The sequence below is a fragment of the Drosophila tropicalis genome, unplaced genomic scaffold, assembly GCF_018151085.1.
Source record: "Drosophila tropicalis isolate 14030-0801.00 unplaced genomic scaffold, ASM1815108v1 contig_445, whole genome shotgun sequence".
Lineage (NCBI taxonomy): Eukaryota > Metazoa > Arthropoda > Insecta > Diptera > Drosophilidae > Drosophila > Drosophila tropicalis.
Genome location: NW_027172909.1, coordinates 543782 through 566189, shown reverse-complemented (window position 1 = coordinate 566189; position 22408 = coordinate 543782). Strand labels below are relative to the sequence as shown.

The 22408-nt window shown below is 36.9% G+C and overlaps 1 protein-coding gene and 1 long non-coding RNA gene across 2 annotated transcripts in view; one reads left to right on the top strand and one right to left on the bottom strand.

The window, feature by feature from the left end:
* Positions 1-8491: 8491 nt before the first annotated feature.
* Positions 8492-22408, top strand: part of LOC137574376 (membralin) — a 93319-nt gene continuing 79402 nt past the window's right edge. Inside the window, 8 exon segments of the mRNA XM_068286671.1 lie at positions 8492-8688; positions 8742-8851; positions 8900-8979; positions 9061-9106; positions 9108-9208; positions 9274-9366; positions 9428-9627; positions 9695-9860. Coding sequence (XP_068142772.1) covers positions 8777-8851; positions 8900-8979; positions 9061-9106; positions 9108-9208; positions 9274-9366; positions 9428-9627; positions 9695-9860 — 761 coding nt within the window. The 5' untranslated portion in view covers positions 8492-8688; positions 8742-8776.
* LOC137574385 (uncharacterized) lies at positions 15285-18877 on the bottom strand. The gene is made up of 3 exons (XR_011031995.1): positions 18788-18877; positions 17122-18721; positions 15285-17056 (listed from the first exon to the last, which is right to left on the bottom strand). It is a non-coding gene; the product is annotated as an uncharacterized lncRNA (long non-coding RNA).

Sequence of the window (22408 nt, the reverse complement as noted above, 5' to 3'; positions counted from 1 at the left end):
TGTTCAATTTTCTTTTAGAAATTAGTATTTTCATAGCCCTGGAACCTATCTTTAATCTTTCCACGGTTGTCTATAGAAAACCTTAATTCACTTTGCTCCGTTTAAGTTTGCGTCGTGTTTTTTTGGAACGTAACCATGACGCAAAGCGTGGTGTTGGTGTTTTATTCATAACCGCGAGAAAATCGAGCTATCCCTGGCAGCCTAAGTGCAAGGCACAGCTCATGTGCCAAAAGACCGGCACAAAGCAAACGATCACAAGTAGCTGTGCTCTATACCCTAGTTTGTCAGGCACTTTTAACTGTTAAAAATATGTGTTCCACGTCTTTTTATGCCATATCCCAACATCATTGATTCCGTTCCAATTTCATTTCAGCTCAAAAGGCAAAGCATATTTCTATTCTTTCGGGAACATTCAATTATTATTTCTTGTTAAATTCTTTTCACAATCGTTTCGGTTTGCAAACCTAGAACGGTAGTTTCTGTTCCAAAAAATAAAAATAAAAAAAGCAATGAGGTGTCACGGGACACCTGGGTAGAGCGAAGCTCTATAGGAATTCGTCGAATTTAGGGGGTCACTGAAGTGTAGCTGAATTTGGTTAATACATTTCGATTTGAAGTCTCACTAAATTGATCGCAATATTGGGGGAGTAAAGGTAACACCCCATGCCAGTACTAGGCGACGCCCTTGTGTACACATACTTTTTATACCCTTGCAAAAAGGGTATTTTAATGTTGGTCAAAAGTGTGCAACGCATAGACCACATAAAGTATATACATATATTCTTGATCAGCACGACGAGACGAGTTTAAATAGCCATGTCCGTCCGTCCGTCTGGATCAACGCAAACTCCTCCTAGACCGTAAGAGCTACAGAGCTGAAATTTTGCATGTAGGCTTGTATATCTCGGATTCAGCCGGATCGGATCACTATATCATATAGCTCCCATACAAATGACAAAGTCACGAACAGTGACTTTTCTTAATAACTTCGTTATTTTCTGAGCTATCGTCGTGAAATTTAATATTGGTGATTAATTATACATATAAACGACTATGCCAAATTTGATCAAGATCGGGTGACTATATCATATAGATCCTATAGGAACGATCTTTCGGAAACAGTGACTTTTGTCAATAAATTCGTTATTTCCTATGCTAAGATTGTACGCCGTTTTTCGGAAACATTAGCCTTTTTTAGCTTAAACGTTTTTCCACTTTGATGGCTTTAGGTAAGGAAAGAGCTACCAAAAATGTTGCAAGGGTATACAAACTTTGACGTGGTCAAAGTTAGCCCCGGCCCTCTGGTTTAAGCGTAACTCTTATACATACATACATACATACATATGTATGTATGTTCATACATATGTACCTACGTATTTCCATATATGTAGTTATGTACACGTATGCATACGTTTACAAGACTAAATCTGATATGTACATACATATGTATGTATGCATGTATGTACTAACATAGCTATATGTACATATACACATGTACATATATGTATATGTATAGGTTTTACAGGTAAATGAATATGTACATAGCACAAAACATATGTACATACATATGTACATTTGATATAAGATTAAATATGTATGTATGAAAAATAATATACATACATACATATGTATGTAATTTAAAGGAAAAAGAAAAAAAAAACATGCGCTGAGGATACTTGGCAACCGCTGCTACAGGTAGAACCCGTGAAAAAAAGTTGATTAGTAATTTATTCAACAATTTAGCAAACACGCGATTCCAAAGCTTTGCAAGAACTCTGCAAATTTTTTAGTTTCCTCGGCCAGAATTGACAAATGTACTTACATACATACATACATACATACAGTGTGCCACTTATGTACTTATGTATATGCATGCACACTTGCCTGCCGAAAATGTATACATATGTACATACATACATATATTCTAAAAAATTGGTTAACATAATTATTATACAAAATATACATATATATGTAAGTACAGATGATATATTTATGTACAATGTATATATGCATATATATATACATACATATTTATAATAAAAGAATATACATAATTAAAAAAAAAAAAAAAAATACATCATTTGAACCACGGGCCAAGTGCAGGGGAGGCCAACACACACCTTCAGAACTACATTGGCATGTAGAAGTTAATGGATAAATTATCGTTTTATTGCGCTACAAGAAAAAAAATCTGACGCGCTGCAGATCTGACGTCTGACGATTTTTAAAAATAATCTCCTACCGCGACGTGCCTAAGAGAGCTTCGCTCTAAAAACCCAGCGCAAACTCCTTTCTTTGCGTTGCAATCTTCGCGTGACAGTTGGCAAAGAATTTTCAACCTTTTGTTTCATTTCAAAGCGTTCTAGGCGTTGCAAACCTTCTGGTTCTAGGTTTGCTGTTCCAAAAAAATAAAAATAAAAAAACCCAGCGCAAACTCCTTTCTTTGCGTTGCAATCTTCGCGTGACAGTTGGCAAAGAATTTTCAACCTTTTGTTTCATTCCAAAGCATTCTAGGCGTTCCAAGGCGTATACTTGGATTTTATTCAAAATCAAAAGCGTTCCATTACGATTTTTTGGATTTTTTTGAATTCCAAAGCATTCCAAGCCGTTCATTAGGACTTTTGGTACCGTTCTAAATTCTCCCAAACGTTCAAGGTCATGTCTGTGTTTTCTTCTTTGCGATCCAAAGCGCTCCAAGCCATTCATTGGGCTTTTTAGTACCGTTCCAAATTTTCCCAAACGTTACAAATGGCGTTTGTGGATGTTTTTTTTGCTTTCCAAAGCGTTCCTGGCCACTCAAGCCTAGTCGGATCTTTGGATTTTATTCGAGATCCAAAGTGTTCCAAACGTTCCATTTCGTGCTTTGTGGATTTTACTTATTTCCAAGTCGTGCCAAACCAGTCCACTTCCATCATAACCGCCAATCCGTAAGATTAAAAGCACGAGCTGAGATCACTGCTGCAACGCGCAAATCTTCGACTTTTTCTCCAAATCCGCGTCAGAGGAGTACCAGTCCGTACCGAAGGAGCATGCCTGAGCGGCGATAGGTGCCGTATATGTGAAGTGGAGAACTTCTCCAAGCGGGGCTTCCTTGATGCTCTTAGTTAAGCTAGCTTTGAGTTCCACACTGATGTGAATATATTAAAAGTGATATTATAGGTTTTGTGCGTGCCCATTTTTTTGATCTTTAAGAGAATTAAAATTCAATTAGCTGCCCCCACAAACCAAGAAGGAAGTTTTTTGCCCATTCACTTAAAAGTGTCAAGAAGAACAACACACTTTTTAATTGTTTTTTTTGCAAGGGACTAAATGCGAAACATAAATGTTCTATAAACTCTTAAACGAACATATATATTTTATAACATCAAGTGCAATAAGTTGTATGGTATGTGCTGCACAACGACAAACTTGTATATTGCCTACAAGTAGGTTTGACAATTTCTCTAACTGCTAAATTTTTTGCAGATATTCAAGTTATTAAAACTATTTGAAACATATTAATGCTATATTTATCAAACGCATTTACCTTGTCTGCTGCACGGTTTAGTAGGTTAGTCGCGAAGCACTGTCTACATTAAGCAATATTTTGTTTTTGACTTCTATTGTCATATCAACTTTTTTTACAATTTGATGCATTTAGTGTCATTTTTATTGCTCCAGCCAATATTGGGCAAATTTATAAAGTGTGATTTAAAATTTTTTACTGTTCTTTAATTTACTTTTCCATATCTTGCACTCAGCTAAGCCCTCTATTATATTTCATTTGGGGATTTTAAGATCAAGAATTGGCCCAGTGATTTGTTGACCGTCATGGCGAAGGTAAGACGAATCGGAAATCGAATTCGTTTGGCATAAGAACTTTCTCATCTTTAAATTTTCCTTTAAGAATTGACGCTTGCATCATATTGGTCTTCAGTTCTTATACCCTTGCAGAGGGTATTATAAAATTGGTCAGATGTTTGTAACGCACAGAAGGAGACGTTCCCGACCCAATAATGTATATATATTCTTGATCAGCATGAGAAGCATGAGTCGATATAGCCATGTCCGTCTGTCCGTCCGTCCATCTTAAGAGCTATTGGGATGAAACTTGATATTTGACTACTTATAGCTCGGAGCAGATAAAGTACAAAAATTGTCAGGATCGGAAATTTAATCGGATTTGGCGGATCTCTCGATGCTTGGTCTAGGTTTTCCAATGCGTTCATGTGCGCCATTGTACATTCATCCCATATGTTGATTTTTGATTCTACTAAAACTTTGGTCATTGCGGAGTGTTTCGAAAAGTTACATGTTGGTTGTTCAGTAGTTTCAAGGTTTAAAAGCAATTTTAACACTGAGTAAGCCGTACGGCATCCGCCTAACAATGTGGCCGCTGTTCCAGAAGAAGCAACTGCTACCGCAATTTCGGATCTCGGAGTTCATGTGGATCATATTCCCGTACACGTGCAATTTTCTATTAAATGCGCCATTCTTTCCGCGATCTGGCGCTGGCAATCCTAACCTAACTAACAAACTGCAGCACATAAAGTAACACATATCTTGGACCAAGAGCATCTTCTCATTCGCCTCAAGATCGGAATTTCTTAAGAATTCGAATTCGATGTAAAATGTGTTCTGACATGTTATCTTTGTATTTATTCCACAAGCAATGCCACGTGGGTTCGAAAGGAAGCATGTCAAAATAATGATAGCAAATATTGTTCGCATCTGACTTGGAGATGCAGAAATAATTGCTTCAGCAAGTGGAAAGGAGTGGCGAATATGGAACAATCCAACTTTTGTCATCTACGAAATTGTTTCGTTTCACTTTAATTATGATAGTTCTACCATTATCATCGGGCTATCGATAGTTCATTCCCATTCATCGGGCGATGGGTTTTTCTGCTCTTATCAAATTTCTCGCGATTAAAAACTTTTTTATAACTAATTAAGTCATTACCGGTTAAAATTAATACTTTTTTCATTCGAATTTTATTTTCATTTCGCGATTGATTACACTCGTTTTTGTGCATTTGGAAAATGAAATCTTGTACAATTTTAACATAAATTAAAACGTACAACAAAACTTGCATTAGCGATGTTGTTGTTTTTTTTTATCTCTTTTGCTTTTGTGTCTTTACCGTTGTAACTAACTCTCGCGCTCTTGCGTACAAATTGTTGTTGCATGAGTTCAATTTAACGCGCTCTCCCACTCTTTCCTATTCTTGTTTGATTTGCGCTACGGCCCCGTGAACAACATTGTTGCTGCTGCGGCTGACGCTTTGGGACCACGGCCTCTTGTTGGCATACCACCAAAGAAACATACATTTGTTTCTAGGCCAGACCCTGTTGTCACATCTGATGATGTAATAGCCTATATTCGAAAGGAAGTTAACGTCTCGAATATTGCGGTGGAAAAGTTAAAATTTTCTTATTCTTGGGACATTTTGTCCTTTAAAATTAGTGTTTCTGCCAATATCTTAGAAGATAAGGAATATACTGTAAAAAAGAAAAATCGACACCCGATTCGCCTGCCAACAGCGACAACTAACACTATTCCTGCCGTATCTGCATCTGCTGGTGTGTCAAAAAACTAGCTTCGTCCCTTAACCTGGGTTACCAGAACGTTAGAGGACTGAAACTTTCTAATCTCTATGTAGATAGACTTCCTTTTGAACATAACATTCTAGCTTTTACAGAGACGTGGCTAAAACCTGATATTGCTGATGCATCGGTTTTTTTTACAAACTTTTCTATATTCACACGTGACTGGATTTCTCGCATAGGCGGTGGCGTTTTGATAGCTGTTGATGCTTCTTTATCATCTGAAATGATTAAACTTTCTAATACCCAGGAGATTGAGTTTGTCGGTGTTAAAGTAAATTTTAAATCTTTTAATGCTTTTATTACTTGTTGCTATATTCCACCATAGTCAGACATGGTGGTATATTTTAATCATTTAGAGGCAATTCAGTTTGTCTCCTCTTTAGTTTCCAGTCAAGACTTGCTCATAGTTGTAGGTGATTTTAATTTACCCGCTTTAGCATGGTCACTAACAGATGAATCTACCACGTTGCTGCCCTCTTTGTCACATGACTTCTAGGCTTATCTTTATCCCAAGTCAATCCTGTCTTAAATTGTAATGGAAAATCGTTAGATCTTATTTCTGTATTGGATTTTTCTTATTGTAATGTTTCTAGGATCGAAAATTTTGTTCTTCCCGAAGACAAATTTCATCCTACATTAAATTTAAAAATTGGTCTGCCCTTACTTTCACCATTACTTGGTTCAAATGAGTTACCTCCAACTAGCTTTCGTAAGACTGACTTTGCCAGTCATGATGAAAACATTACTACTACCGATTAAAAAACCTCCCTGTTTCTCTCGAGAGTTATCCAATTTGAAAAATGTGAAGACACGATATTATAAGAAGTTTCAAAGAACACGTCGTTCATCAGATTATGCTTTGTATACAGTCGCTCGTTCAAAATTCATGATGCTTAATACACAATGCTATAAGAATTATCTTCAGCGGTGTAAGCTTCAGTTTTCTTCTGACCCTAAACAATTTTATAATTTTTTTAATTCTAAACGTAAGACCTCTGTTCACCCTCCTTTTTCTTTTCAAAATAAAAAAGCGAGCACTGATCAGGCAATTGCCGATATGTTTGCGAGTTTTTTCAAAACAACTTATTCCTCAACGGAATATCGAGCAAGTCCGTATCCTTATCATTTAAAAAAGGCTAATTGCATTTTCAATCCAGTGATTGATGAAAGTTCTATTCTTAGCGAACATAACCTTGTTAAACCAGTTTATTCTCCGGAGCCAGATGATCTTCCTGAATGTGTTCCTCTTTTTCATCTATTTGGAAGGAGTCGTATATCATTCCTCTGCATAAAAATGGCAAAAATTCCGAAGCCTTTAACTATAGGGGTATTTCAAAATTGTCCGCTATTCCGAAAACTTTTGAGAAAATTATAACTTCGCAATTGCATCATTTTTTCTGCTCTATTATTTCGCCCACATAGGTTTGTTTAACGTAGATCTACAACCGCTAACCTTTTAGAATTTACCTCTATAATTATCAAGGGGTTCAAAAATGCTAAGCAAACTGATATATCATATACACTGACTTCACTAATGCCTTTACTTCTGTTAATCATACTTTCCACCTCTGTTCCTTTCTTGCGTTTGTGAATATTTAACAAATAGAAAACAGAAGGTATTGTTTAAGTCTTCTTTTTCCAATTCCATTCCTGTGACATCAGGTGTACCTCAAGGTAGTCTCATCTTGGCCCTCTGCTTGTCACATTATTCGGTTAATTTATTAAATCTTAACGCTACCAAATGTAAGTTAATGACTTTTTTTCGTAAATCTCCTCGACTGGTCACTTATTTCCTAAACAATAGTCCTTTAGAACGCCCAAACAATATGAATATGAACCCATATTTCCACCACGGTCGCAAAGGCCATGAGTTTTCTGGGTTTCATAAAAAAAGGTCAAAAGAATTTGACGACCCCTATACAACTAAAGTTCTTTTTACTTCACTTGTCCTTTCCATCTCAGAGTATGGGTCTTGCATTCTATATGTTGCAATGATCCAATGTGATGGCAAATCTGGCCCTGAAACTTAAAATTTTAAGCCATAATTATAGTTAGATTTACAACACTTTTTTTAACGTAAGTTACCCATCTCCGGGGAACGTTTGGTATTAATTTTGGATGTGAAACAGCGATTCCCACTAACAGTATCCACAATTTTTTTTACAGCTGGTTTTACTGCTGCAATAGGAGAACAATCAGATGGAAGCAAAATTCAAAAATTTTTTTAATGGGCCAAATACACTGTAAAATACGTGCGAAATTGTAAGCAATGACAATAAAGCAAAATGAAAGAAAAAAAATTTAAATAAATTTTGCAATGGGCCAAAAATTTCTGCCCCATCTGGGCAAGTTTTCCTGCAGAGTTTTAATTTATCAAAGATCGATTGAACTATCGGACATTTAAATATATATACAATATACATATATATTTATATACATACATACATTTTTATTTTTAAGTAAATTTATATACATACATACAATATTTCATGTGTTTAATTTAGTTGGAACTCTACTGCACGAATTTTTAGAAGATACACTAACAAGTATGTATGTACATATGTATATACATATAAATTCATACTTACATATCCTAATGCCTATGTACATATACATATATATACATACATTATGGCTATTCAAAATTATAATATGTATATATAAAATTTTATAAGTTTCCTAGTTAGTGTAAAATATATATCTATTTTAAGTTAGAACAATTGCAGATATTAAAAATGATTTATTTTTTCATTGCAATTTGCAAGAAGTCTGCCTATGGCAGCTGTAAAATCAGCTGTTAAGAGATGTTGGATGGTGTTTGTGGGAATCACTATTTCACATCCATGCCCAGAAAGGTGTATTAAATTTGCAATGTTCCTAATTTTATTGTTTCTATTTGTCATTTCTTTTAAAGCTTATTGGGGAGACTCTTATATTAATGTTAAATATATGTAGATGTAAGAAACGATTAATAATACAATATTTTTTTTGGAGGTAAATTGAGTGAACCACTGATTAGGTCGCTCGATAGAGACGCATTTGAATATCAGATCATTGTAGTTAACGAAAACTGTCAGCATTATTTGGAGATATACATATGTATGTATGTACCTTATACCAAAATCTATTTATGTACATATTTTCATATGTAGCTTAAAATTAAGAATACCCACGCACGACCCGCGTCATGGCTGATATTGCTGTGGCCAATGCTCCTAATCGCTTGGCTGGTGGTATTGGTAACGGAGAGGGCGGTAGACAGGTAAATAACATCTGCATATGTTTCAAATAAATAAACTTTCTTTTTTAGAACATCATGAATATGCGGGATCGTCTATTTCACGCAATTTATTTCCGCGCAGCAGCGACGTATGCGGAGTTAGTGCCACGGTGAGGTAACTTTTCCTGGTTGAATGTATTGACTTATATTTTGTTTTATTTTTTTGTACACGTGAACACGGGCTATCACAGGAAGATACAACTGCTTATTGAATACTTGCTGTTGGCCAAAGCTTTATTTTTTTTTTTTTACATTGATCTATGTCCACAACGCCTTCGTTAAAAATCCCTGCACTTGCCTACAGATGGTGAACAGTTGGCCAAGGGATGGTATCGTCAGGTTACTATATATATACTATTATTAGATACATATTTGGAATTTGACTAAAGATGTTTAATACATAGAGTCGAAATCATACCTCATTTGGCAGAGAAGCAAAGAATTCGGCAGGAAATAAAACGTGATCAGCATTTACTGCGATCACTCAAGAAGACATAGTGAGCGGACATACATTATGTGTACATAAAAATTTATACTAATTTATTTCTTAAATTTTAGTTATTACGGTTTGGGACCACAAACTCGGTCTAATTATTTAAAGGTCAAGCGTTATGAAGCCGTTTTGCGCAGCCTGGGCAAGTACACACGTTCATCTTCTGTTTATACGAACGATAGCCTATATTATTATTTTGATGTAATCAATATTTTGGATAATTATAATAATCAAAGTGATATAGAGCTTATGACTAAGGATAACGGTATATTGGCAGGGGCAGGGGTTTTTTTTTAAATGAGAAGAATTCATTTTTTTTTTTTTTGTTGTAGATGATCAGTATATAGTAGAATATTCTTTGGAATATGGCCATCTTCGGCTCTCCTCGGCTACAAGGAAGCGTTTAAATATTCCCGTCTTAACAGTTCGATTGGACCCTAGTACAAATCCTTGTTTCGGAAACCGAATATCTCGGTTTCTGTTAAAACGGTTATTAGGGTAAGTGAAAACAGTATTGCACCGTATTTTGTTTTCCTTTAGTTGCATGGTAAAAGGCCAGATTACGCAATATTCAAAGAAATATTGGAAAGGAAAGAAATTGCAAAGCCACGGAAATTATAAAAAAATTTGCATACCCTTGCAATATACCCTTTTTGCAAGGGTATAAATAATTTTTGTCTGAAGTGTGCAACGCATGGAAAGAAGCATCTCCATATAAAGTGTATATGTGATTAGCACGACGAGACGAGCTCAAATAGCCGTGTCCGTTTGGATAAACGCGAGCTCCTCCTAGACTTTAGCGCTACAGGCTTGCAATGTTGCATATTTGTAAATCCCGGATTCAGCCGTATCGGACGACTATACCATATAGCTTTTTTTTATAATTCGTTAATTTCTGAGCTATTGTGAATTTAATTTTGGTGAGTTTATTGAACCTTTGAACGACTGTGCCAAATTTGATCAAGATGATGGGGTGACTATATCGTACAGTCATTATACATAAATCGGCTCTGCTCAAACGATGCCGACTGCGCTTACAGCTGCCTACTATATCTTTGTAGTATACAACGTATGTTTTCCATTGAACACTGCTTCGCAGCCAATAAAGCCAGTGAGCAATTTTTTAAATTTAAGATTATTTTATGTTTAAAATAAATGGAAAACTTCGTGATACTGCTTTACTTTAGAACAAACAATTTTTTGTATACCCTTGCAGAGGGTATTATAAAATTGGTCAGATGTTTGTAACGCACAGAAGGAGACGTTTCCGACCCCATCTATTCTTGATCAGCATGAGAAGCTGAGTCGATATAGCCATGTCCATCTGTCCGTCCGTGCCTATGCGTTTTACTCGGCCATCTTAAGAGCTATCGGACTGCAATTTTTTTTCTGTGCTTTTTTTTTTTATCTGGATCGGACTGCTATATCATATACCTCTAAAAGAAACATTTTCATGAAAATTGGAGTATCGCTATGAAATTTACATATGTGATAATATTAGATATAAAACATCAGATCCCAAAACTTCAATCCGATCGGACAAATAGAACACAAGTTACAGTCAATATGAATCGGTTCAAACGCTGCATACATACATACCTAAGCTGTATGTGTATGCGTGCGTTGCTTTGCTTAGGGAATGAGGGTAGAAGAAGAACAAATTGTAGTATGAAGAGTAAAACTGTTTTGTTTGTATATTGACGAATTGGGTAGCACAAAACAAATCTTGAACATGTAAAATTATTATTGTCAAGGACTGCAAGGGTATATAACTTTTATTATTTATTAACTTCTTTGATATTTTCTATTGTGTATTCGGTCGTGTGGGAGGTGGGCAGTTATCTGCTTAGGCTCGCGCGTAACAGGTCCTGGTGTCGTAGGGGCCACTTGAACGTACTGCGCATAGTATCGTCAACATCCGCTACAAAATAAAATGAAGCCAGTAAGTCGACTCGTCGACTTGGGTATACCATACACCAGGTGAAACAAATATTTCAAATTTCGAAAACCAAATGTTTGTCTATTAAATTGTTTTTCATGTCTTATACTATGTGCTATCTCTCTCACTCTACGAACACACGAGCACTCTAGCGCCGCCACTAGCCAACGGCCAATTTTGGCCATGTGGACCGCTTAGTAAAATACGTTCATACTCATATTTTGCATGTTTCTAGTCCGATTTCAATAAAATTTGGTAGTTTGATAGAAATAGATAAGAATAATTAGTCTGCCGAATTTGAATGCGATAGTCAAAAAAATACAGGAGGAAATCGTTTTTTTCTAAATTATGGAGGCGGAAGTGGGCGTGCCAAAATGTGAAAATATATCAATTCTCCGCGCATACTATGCCAGTATACATACTAAATTTGGTGACTTTAGCTTTGTTAGTTTTTGATAAAATCAGTTCTGTTTAATTTGCGGGGGGCGGAAGTGGGCGTGCCAAAATGTTTAAATAGCCAATATCTGCGCGTCTATTAAGCTAGTCTACATACCAAATTTAATGTAGGTAGCTATCATAGTTTTTAGGGAAATCAGTTTTATGTAAATTCTGGGGGCGGAAGGGGGCGTGGCAAAAAGTTTAAACAATTAGTTTCTGCGCGCTAACTAAACGAGCATATAAACCAAATTTGATGTCTCTAGCTATTATACTTTTTAAGAAAAACAGTTTTGTGTGATTCCAGGGGGCGTGGCAAAAAGTTTGAACAATTAATTTCTGCGCGCTAACTAAACGGGTATACAAACTAAATTTGATGTCTCTAGCTGTCATACTTTTTAAGAAAAACAGTTTTATGTGATTCCTGGGGGCGTGGCCGAAATTCCAATTAACTCTGTAAATGTGCATAATACACGAGTATACATACCAAATTTGGTGGCTCTAGCTCATATAGTCTCCGAGATCTGCGTGTTCATACAGACGGACATGGCTAGATCGACTCGGCTGTTGTTCCTGATCAAGAATATATATACTTTATAGGGTCGGAGAAGCTTCCTTCTGCCTGTTACATACATTTTGGCGACTTTAATATACCATTTCACCCTATGGGTGTATGGTATAAATATACGGTAAGGGGCAAAAGTTTTTTTTTAATGCTTCGCGTCATCCTATTGTTGAGAAGTGATTTCCTCTTAGGAATAGACATATTGGTCTAAAAAATTAGTAGATGGGTTCGCAAAATATTTAGATATTGTTATTTTACCAATATACCATAAATTTTTTGCAATAGTCCAATGGACCACCAAGCATCCCCAAAACTTTCACATTTCCTCCTCCATGCTTAACAGTTTTTGTTCTAAAATATGCCAAACCATTTAAAATGTGTTGTAGCTAATAAGTCTGTGGACAAAGTATTGAAATTCGATTTTATTTTACATATTGAGCAAAGGTGCAACCTGTACACATACATACACCCATCGACAAAGAAAAAGCCGCACTTTAAGGTTATTGCAACTTTTGCCATCTCTAGCTTGGGGTTTGCCCAAATTGTATTATATTTGCTTCACTTTTATTTTGGGGGTCCTTTCGATTGTTTTCTTCAGTTTTTGCAAAAATTTCGACTTGTCGGTTGCTTAAATTTCATTTTGCGGAGATTTTACTTGGTGAACATTAAACATTATGGGTAAATGAAAGCAGATATCCCTCACTGAAAAAGCCAAGATTATCGCTTTGGCTGAACGGGAGAATCGCGTTACTATGAGAACGAGCCTCCAGGATCGCTTCAAAAATGCCGTAGAAATTGCATCTGAAGTGCAGCAACGATTTGCGACAGAAATTTCGGCTTGGACTATTCAACGTTAGCTCTTCTCAACCAGAAAATGAAGACAGCTCACTTAAACTGGGCGAAAAATAAGCAAAATTGGAGTAAACTTAAATGGTCATCATATTTTCTGATGAATCCAAATTTAACCTTGTTGGACCCGATGGCTGCTTGAAAGTTTGGCGCAAAAACGGAGAGCGATATTTGGAAAACCGCTGTGTTGCCTCTATTTAACCTTTGCCTTATGTTATGATATGGGGATGCATTTCCAAAAATACAAAACAGAATCCCTTATTATACATTAAGGGATGGTGAATGCAGAAAAGTACAAAGAAATCATTCTAAGTGGACTTGTGCCTAGCATTGAGACGATTGCTGGAAGAGAAAAAAATCCATATTCCAGAACGATTCTGCACCTTGTCATCGGACGCGCTGTGTATGTGGTTTTTAAAGACTTAGTCATTCCGATAATTTTTTAATAAACTGTATCTATCCGCCAACCACAGATATCAATTTTGAAGACAGAATTAGGTATTGAGTCCTTAGATTGGCCAGGGAACAGTCCTGACCTCAATCCTATTGAAAATGCCATTATGAGTGCCAAAATACGAAAGCAAAAGCCAAAATCATTACAGGAATTAATGAAGATAAGAAAAAGTGTGGTTCGAGGATATAACGGCGGAGTATCTGGAGACTTTGTACAAGTCCTTGCCCAATAGGGTCAAGTGTGTTATAAAGTCCAAAGGTGACCCTTCAAAATATTGATAACTTTATAATTTAATTTAAAAGTTCAAAATAAAAGAAATTATATAGTTTAATTAATATGGAAAACTTTAGTTTTTGTTGAAATTTTTTTTTATTTTACTTAACAAATTATTTCCTTAAGAGGGCCAACTTATTGAAAAATCAATGAATTTGTGTGATTTCAGAAAAATTGTTTTTCCCAATTGGATAAAAGACGTATAAAAATTAAATTATAATGAATTTATGTGGAATTGATTGATTAATCGAAAAAAATTTAAATTATTGAATGCATTAATATTTAGATAAATCTCTGACAAAGAACGCACCAATTTGCAAAACGGCCGAGTGCGGCTTTGTTTTTTGTCGCTGGGTGTCCTTGTTGTTTTTGTTTTCTTTTTATACCCATACAAAAAGGGGATATTAATTTTGGTCAGAAATGTGCAACGCATAGAAGGAAGCATTACTGACCATATAAAGTATATATATTCTTGATCTGTCGACTGTATATATATATTCTTGATCTGTCGACTGTGCCAAATTTTATCGATAGCTTTCAAACTAAACTTTTGTCAGTTAAATGTATCTGTTAATGACTGTGTCAAATTTGATCAAGATCGGGCGACTATATATTACAGCTCCAATAGGAACAGCTGGTGAAAAACAGTGACTCTGATTAATAACTTCGTTTTTTGCTGTGTAAGCCGTTTCGCAAACATTGGAAACGTATAAAACTATATGATATAGTGGTCCGATCCTGATGATTTTCATACTTTATCTCACCCGGGTTATAAGTAGCTCAAATACCAAGTTTCATCTTAATAGCTCTTAAGATGGCTAAGTAAAACGCATACGCACCCACCGACGGACGTATATGGCTATATCGACTCAGCTTCTCATGCTGATCCAGACTATTTGTATACTTTATGGGGTCGGAAACGTCTCCCTTTGTGTGTTACAAACATCTGACCCTCTGCAAGGGTATAAAAAACATCTTTCAAAACACTTTCTAATTTTGAAAAGTCAAAAATTTACTGCTATTGATTGGCACTATAGGTTTTTTTTTTCATGTGTTTCTTTTTATTAATTTTCTCCCAAAACTGTAACACGCTACAAACTTAAACTAATGCCAAGCGCAACCCGTTGACTATTTTTGTTCGAAATTTATATCATTTAATTTCCAGTACAAGTTTCTGTTTCCATAAATAATTTGATTCATAAGCACTAATACTTTTGCCTCTAAGTTAAAAATGTAAATTTTTACTTCCACTACAATGAATGAATCCGGTAATCAAAATAAAATATTACCACAACTGTCAGCTATATTGGTTCTTATACACTTTTCTTATATTCTCTAAATATTAACCAATATTTATAACAAGTCAATGACATATACATATGAATTGTTCAATGGAAGACTTTAATATTTCTTGAAACAATTAATTGTTTATTTATTCATATAAAAATAGGCCCTAGCACATAAACTAGGGACTCAAGGTTGTCGCAACAAACACATAAATTGGGTGGACTTCGGATGAGATTACAAAGGTTCTCTACCTGGGGGCCAAAGACGCAGCGATGCACACCCGATGTAACTACAATTGGGATCTGATCTTACTAAGAATAATGCATTTCTTTTATAGTAAAAATAGAGGGCTCACCAGTGCATAGTTCGACATAGTGTTAGGTCAGCAAAATACGTCTTTATTGATAATAGCTATAATCTACTTATGACTGATGAGCCATCGGTATCTTTGTTCTACATTATATTTGTCTTAATGTTATATTATTTTATATAATCTAAACACCAACATACTCCCGGCAGGTGAACACCTGTTCAACGTTATCCAATGTTGACCGCAAAATTGCTGGGGGCTGGGTTTGCTGCAGCAGGAGTCGGTATAGGATTGACGATCCTCACATTTGTCTGCTCTGGAGAGTTGTGCCTTGGGGGTCGGGAGCATCTCCCTCCTACCATCATGAGAACCAATGAATTGTTAGCGCTACGTAGGAGACGATAGCATGGTGTGTCGGCTTGCTGGGGTCGTCTGGTAACTTCCAGTTTTTCTTGAATGTTGCTTAGTTCGCCCTAGCTTAGCTGCATGACAATGTCGTTGTATCTGACGTAGCTATACGGGGACCTGTTATTCTGATAGCAGAACTCCTTGCTGTACACGTGGAACGTTTTATCTTAAAAGGCTTATGTTTGCGAAAGAATGGCCTACAATCATATGAAATAACGAAGACATGGATCATAGTCACTGTTTTCGACCGATCGTTCCTATAGGAGCTATATGATATAGTCACCCGATCTTTATCAAATTCGGCACAGTCATTAACAGAAATATTAAATTAACAAATGTTTAATTCGAAAGCAATCGCGTTAAAAGTAACGAAGTTATTTACAAAAGTCACTGTTATCGACCGATCGTTCCTATGGGAGCTATATGATATAGTCACCTGATCTTGATCAAATTTGGCACAGTAGTTTATAGGCTTAGTAGCCTTTTTAATATTACAATAGCACAGAAAATAACGAAGTTATTGAGAAAAGTTACTTTTCGTGACTTTGGAGTTTGTATGGGAGCTATATGATATAGTGGTCCGATCCGGCTGAATCCGAGATATACGACCCCTGCGTTATATACAAACCTACAGCTCTGTAGCTCTTACGGTCTAGGAGGAGTTTGCGTTGATCCAGACGGACGGACGGACATGGGTTTTTGAACTCGTCTCGTCGTGCTGATCAAGAATATATACTTTGTATGGTCGGAGATGCTTCGTTCTATGAGTTGCAAGTGTGACCAAAATTAATATACCCTTTTTGCAAGGGTATACAAATTGTTGTAACAAGAGTAATGACGTTTTGTTTGTGTTTTGATGAATTGAGTTGCGAGAAAGAAATTTCAAAAAGTGAAAATGTTATTGCCAAGGACTGCAAGGTAGAGCTGTTGAGACATCGATGTTTGGCCACATCGATGTTCTTCTGTACCATATTACTTCGATGTAGTATCGATACATCGATGTTTTTTCCTTCTTGCTAATCAGAGATCCACTTGTTAGAATTTATGAACAGAAGCATGTCAACATGCTTAAACTTAAGGGAACTTCTCTTCTCGCTTATTATGATTTAGTCGACGTTGCTGGAACACAAAAATATTTTTTACAGCAATCTTGCAATGTTTTATCTGATGAGATCTGTAATAATAAAATTTAATTCTTAAATATATGTAAACGCTGGAATCAACATGTAAAATACAAACTTCCAATAATCTCAAGGGTTGGAGTTTGAGTCCAAATTGTCTAGATTAAAATATTGACGAATTGATAAAATGGAATCAATTCCATTAGTTTTATGTTTCAAACTTTTGTTTTTGTCCAAAAATTTAAAAAGGGATGTCTGCGATGTGGAGGTTGATGTTGGCAGGCGTGGTTCGGCGCAATGGCGAGACTTCTGAGCGTTGAAAGAAGAAAGGTCGTTTTCCAAGAGTTTTTAAGCCTCAGTAATGTTGAATGGTAAGTAAAACGCTTCTTTTTTAAACCGAGGATCTAGCAAAGTTGTCACTTGAGGAACATTGCGAATTTCACATTGAAGTAGCCTGGACCTTATGCCCTCTAATAAGCAATCGCAGCTTTCGCGACCTAAGTCTGTTCTTAGGTCATTTTGCAATGTTGCACACTCAAAAGGTTGAAATAAAATTTGTAAGTTTTTTAAAATTAAAATTTCGTCAGCCGAAAACGGGGCAAGTCCCTTTGAGGTTGGAAGAAGAAAACTGCTTATAGCATAATTATTTTTTAGAATTCTTTCAATCATATGGAATGCGCTATTCCATCTTGTAGGACATTCTTGCTTTAAGCTGTATGGCTTCTCTGTACATTGAGCTTCTTTAAATTTGTCGTAAGCTACTGTGCTTTTCTTAAAGAATCAATACTTTTGCATTTCCCCGTAATAACTTTTATTTTGTCTTGATTCAGGCATTGTTGAACTATTAAATTAATAACATGCGCAAAGCATGGCACATGTTTTTTTTGCAATATCTCACATGCCTTTATCATTGTTCGTGCGCTATCGGTAACAATGGCTGTAATTTTGTCCATAACATCCCATTCAATAAAACTGCAGATAGAGAATTCGCAATGTTTTCTGCAGAATGATTTTTCTCATTCTGTAACTTACTAGTGGAAAGTACTGCTGTGCGAAGTTGAAATTCTGGATCTATAAAATGGCAAGTTACGGACAAATAAGCCTCGTTGGCTCGAGATGTCCAACAGTCGGTTGTCACGGCGCAATACTCCACTTCTTGCAAAATGCTTTTCAGTTTCATTCTCATGTTCATGAATAAATTATTATAACATGTTGAAAGCAATGTTGATCGCGAAGGCAATTCGTATTGGGGATCCAAAGCATTTACAAATTGCTTAAATCCCTCGTTTTCTACAATGTAAAATGGACGTAAATCGGAGCAAATAAAATTTAACAATGCGCTGTCCAAATCTTTCTTCCGTTTGGATGAGGACGGAAATCGGAGCAAATAATATTTAACAATGCGCTGTCCAAATCTTTCTTCCGTTTGGATGAGGCTTCATAATTTTTATCCAAAAAAGTCGCCATATGTCCTCAAGCCTTTGGCAACTCACTCACCGTTAACGTTGGGTGTACCCGCTTTAAATGCCCCGCCATGTTGATGATGTTCCCGCTGGTTTGATAAATTTTACCACATTTTAAACCTTTGGCAGTACTGCCATCCGACTTATCAAAAAAATTCCACACATTGGACTGCCCATATCGCGCCTTTTTGGCTTGCGTCTCTTCATTTTGTTGTTTTTTTTAAATGGTTGCCGCACTAAAACCTACCTTCTCCTCTACAAATAATTCAAAACACAGAGATTAACTTGGAAAGAACGTACAGCTAATATATATTTACATACCTTCCCCATTTGAAGCTCCAAGATATTTTTCCATTATAAACGCTGACTGCCAACACCAATAACTCCCAAAATTACGTTCTAGCTTTTACTGCTTTTTTTTTTCTAAGTGATGGAAAAATTGACAAAAACATCAAACATCGGAGAAAAAAAAATCGATGTTTTTTACGAAAGGAGAAACATCGATGTATCGACACTACATCGATGTTTCGCACAGCTCTACTGCAAGGGTATATAAACTTCGGCATAGCCAATGTTAGCTTTTTTGATATTTGTGACACATGTCGTACCACGCGAATGACCTGTTTGTGTAAAAAGTAATAATGCAAATGTTTACTCTAAGGTTCATTAACTGGTTTTACCCATTTTGGCCCATTCTCTCGATATTTTGCATTTTAAGTCACCTTTAAGGTTAGCCATGCTGCACTTCTTGAAGTATGGATTGAAAAAAAGCGGAATGAAAAAGCAGTTTTTGACTGGATTATTGGCCAATTACGACGAAATAATGTAACAAATGAAATGAAAGCCGAAATATCAAGAAAAAAAAGGAGTTTTCACCTATATGTAACAAAAATTTTAAAAAATGTCATCGTACAATTGGTACTTTTAAAAATAAATTGGCATGCCAAAATTATGAGTGTCGACCAAGACCAAGACTTATCCAACCGAATGGGACGACCACGACTGCCGTTTAATGATGCTGGATCACAGCTGAAAAGAAAAAGGGCGGTAGAACTTGCCGACAAGGAAGGAAATAATACAAACCTTTTTTTGCAGGCAGCCTTAATGTCAGCTAAAAAAGCCAAAGAGAGCAATACTGCTTCTGTATTAAAGAATATTGACTCTTCTTCAAATGGATTAAGTGAGATTAATCAAAAATTGTCAGTTTCGGAGCCAGTACCAGTCGCACCAATTCAAGCTCTTGCGTTTTTGTTAATAACAATAACCAAGAAAATTTCGAAAAAAAAAATAAATTGTGTAGACATCCTTTAATTATTTTATACATGCTGTTAACTAAAAAAGGCTTAAAATTTTTTAAAAATAAAGCCTAAAAGTATGCAAATGGGGTAATTTTTACAATTTTGGGCGGATAACGGTAAAAACGTGGTATATTCCAAAAGAAAAAAAATCCCAATATGTTCCGCTGTCCAGCATCATAGAGTACTCTCGCATCATCCACCGGTACCCGCGCTCAAATTTCACACGCATAGCGTAGGTGTGTTACGCATGTATTACTAGATTTCATATATTCATGCATAATTTCTCTTACGTATCGTATAGCGCCCATGCCCTATTGTGACCCTCGCCTTCTTCGGTGTTCTGTATGAGGATTGCTGTCTGTAGAACAAATAGTTTCGTGAAGTCCGGGCATGCTAACACTGGTCCATTTGTTAGCTTTTCTTTCACAGCGTTGAATGCTTCCTGATGGTCTTCATTCCAGTGCCACCTTGTTTTTTTCTTCAGTAGTGCGTTTAGAGGGTGCGTTAGAGTTGCAAATCCCGGTACGAATCTTCTGTACCATGACGCTACACCCAGATATTGGCGTAGTTCTTTTACACATGTTGGCGGTTTTAGCTGGGCTATTGCTGCTACTTTGTCCGGGTTCGTGGCTATACATTACGTTCCATTGGAATAGTCCTTTCCCTGGGACTGTAAATGTTGTCATTGGCCTGCTTCTCTCCTCCAGTGGTATCTGCCAATACCCGTCTTTTAAGTCCAAACTGCTTATGAACCTTGCCTCACGCAATTGATTTAGTATATAGTCGATACGTGGCATCGGATATGCATCCTTTATAGACTTTGCGTTGATTTGTCTAAAATCCACGCATAATCTCCATTTGCCCGTTTGCTTTTTCTTTACCATTACTATGGGTGAACTGTATGGGCTTTGTGATGGTTCTATGCATCCTAGATTCAGCAACTCATCGACTTTCGTATTGATCTCCGCTTGCATCTTGGGGTTTTTTGGATAATATCGTTGTTTTATCGGGATGTCGTCCTTCATTGTGATCCTGTGTATCCCTACTTTTGACGGTTGATTTTCGCCAACTCCATCATTTCGTGTTCTAGAAACGTGTGTATTTCTGCTTGCTTTTCTTTCTGTGTCACCATGATTAATATGCGTTCGGTTATCCTGCCCTGCATCCTCTTTACCGTTGGAATTTTTATCCTGTGGCCTCCGCATGCTATTTCGGTGTTCATCAGCCTTAAGAAATTCTATCCTACGATTAAGGTATCTATTCCGTCTGGCATGATAAGAAATGTTATGTTCATTTCTTTATTTCCGAATCGAACGTATCCTGTCCACTGCTCGTTAACATTTCTGACCTTCCCGTCTGCCATGTACATTTGCTTGTTAGTGGTCTCTCGGTCTCCGCCATCTGTCGGCTCATGAAGTTGCTTGTGGCTCCAGAGTCTATTGTCGCCTTTATTTTTATTCCTGCAACTTCTATCATTGCTGACAGTTGGTCCTCCGTCTCTATTAACTGTCCTATCAATTTTGAGGTGCTGGTTGGCTTGGTTCCTGCTCTGACCTCATAGGCCGGAACCGACGCCCGTTTCCCGATTTCCAACAGCATTCTTTCGTTCTTGTTCCGATTTTACCGCATTGCCAGCAGAAGATTAGTTGGTTATTGTTGCATTCGCCGGCCCAGTGTCCTGCCTCACCGCATCTCCGGCATGCTTGGTTCGGGTTCATGACTCTTCCCTCTCGTATGTTGTTATGTGCTCTATTCTGGTTTTGTGTACTGGTCTCCTGACATCTTCTGCATTGAGTTTCTTGGGGTCCGTAGTTGTTTATCCCCCTGTGAATTACTTGGCTGTTGTCATCTCTTCGTGAGTTGTTTCTGTGGTGAAATTCGGCCCTTTCCTGTTCCAGCATTTCACGTTCCTCCGCCAGTTGCATCAGCGCCTCCAGATTTGTGATGTTGTGTGGCCGAACAAATATTCTCAAGTCTGGTGTGCAATTTTCCAGAATAATTTCTAGTTGCTCAAATTTTGGGATTTTTAGCGGCCTCATCATTGTCTGCATTTCTACCATGTAGTCCTTAAAGCATTCATTGTTACCTTGTTTGCGTGCCTTGACCTGATCGGCCAGTTTGGAAAAAAAACCCTTTGGCAAAAAATATCTCTTGAAGCATTCTGCAAATTCTTTCCATGACGGCCATTGTTTATTGTTCGCAACATACCATTTTAGAGCTCTGTCTTTTAGCAATTCTGGCATCGCCCTTGGTATCATATCCAGTTCTATGCCGTACATGTCCGCTGACCACTCTATTTGTTCCAGAAATTCCAGAGGTTTCGAGTTGCCATCGAATTTAAACGTCCACTCTCTTACTTGTTTAGCCACCTTGGCATACTCGGTGGTCCTGTTTGCTGTGTTTTTCGCCATTTTTGTGGTTTCGATTGTGTGCCTTCTTTGGTTATTTATCTCTCCAGTTTTGTCCAGCGCTCCTTCACTTCCCCATCTTGGTGGTACGAATGGGGGAATCGTCAGAGTAGCCATGTTTATTTTGTGGAACGCCTCGGCCTCCTTGCTCACCATTCTCGCCTGTCTGTGCTGCGCTTGTTCTTGGTTTTTGCTTGCATTCTGGATCAGACTCGTTGTTGTTTACCCATTCGACT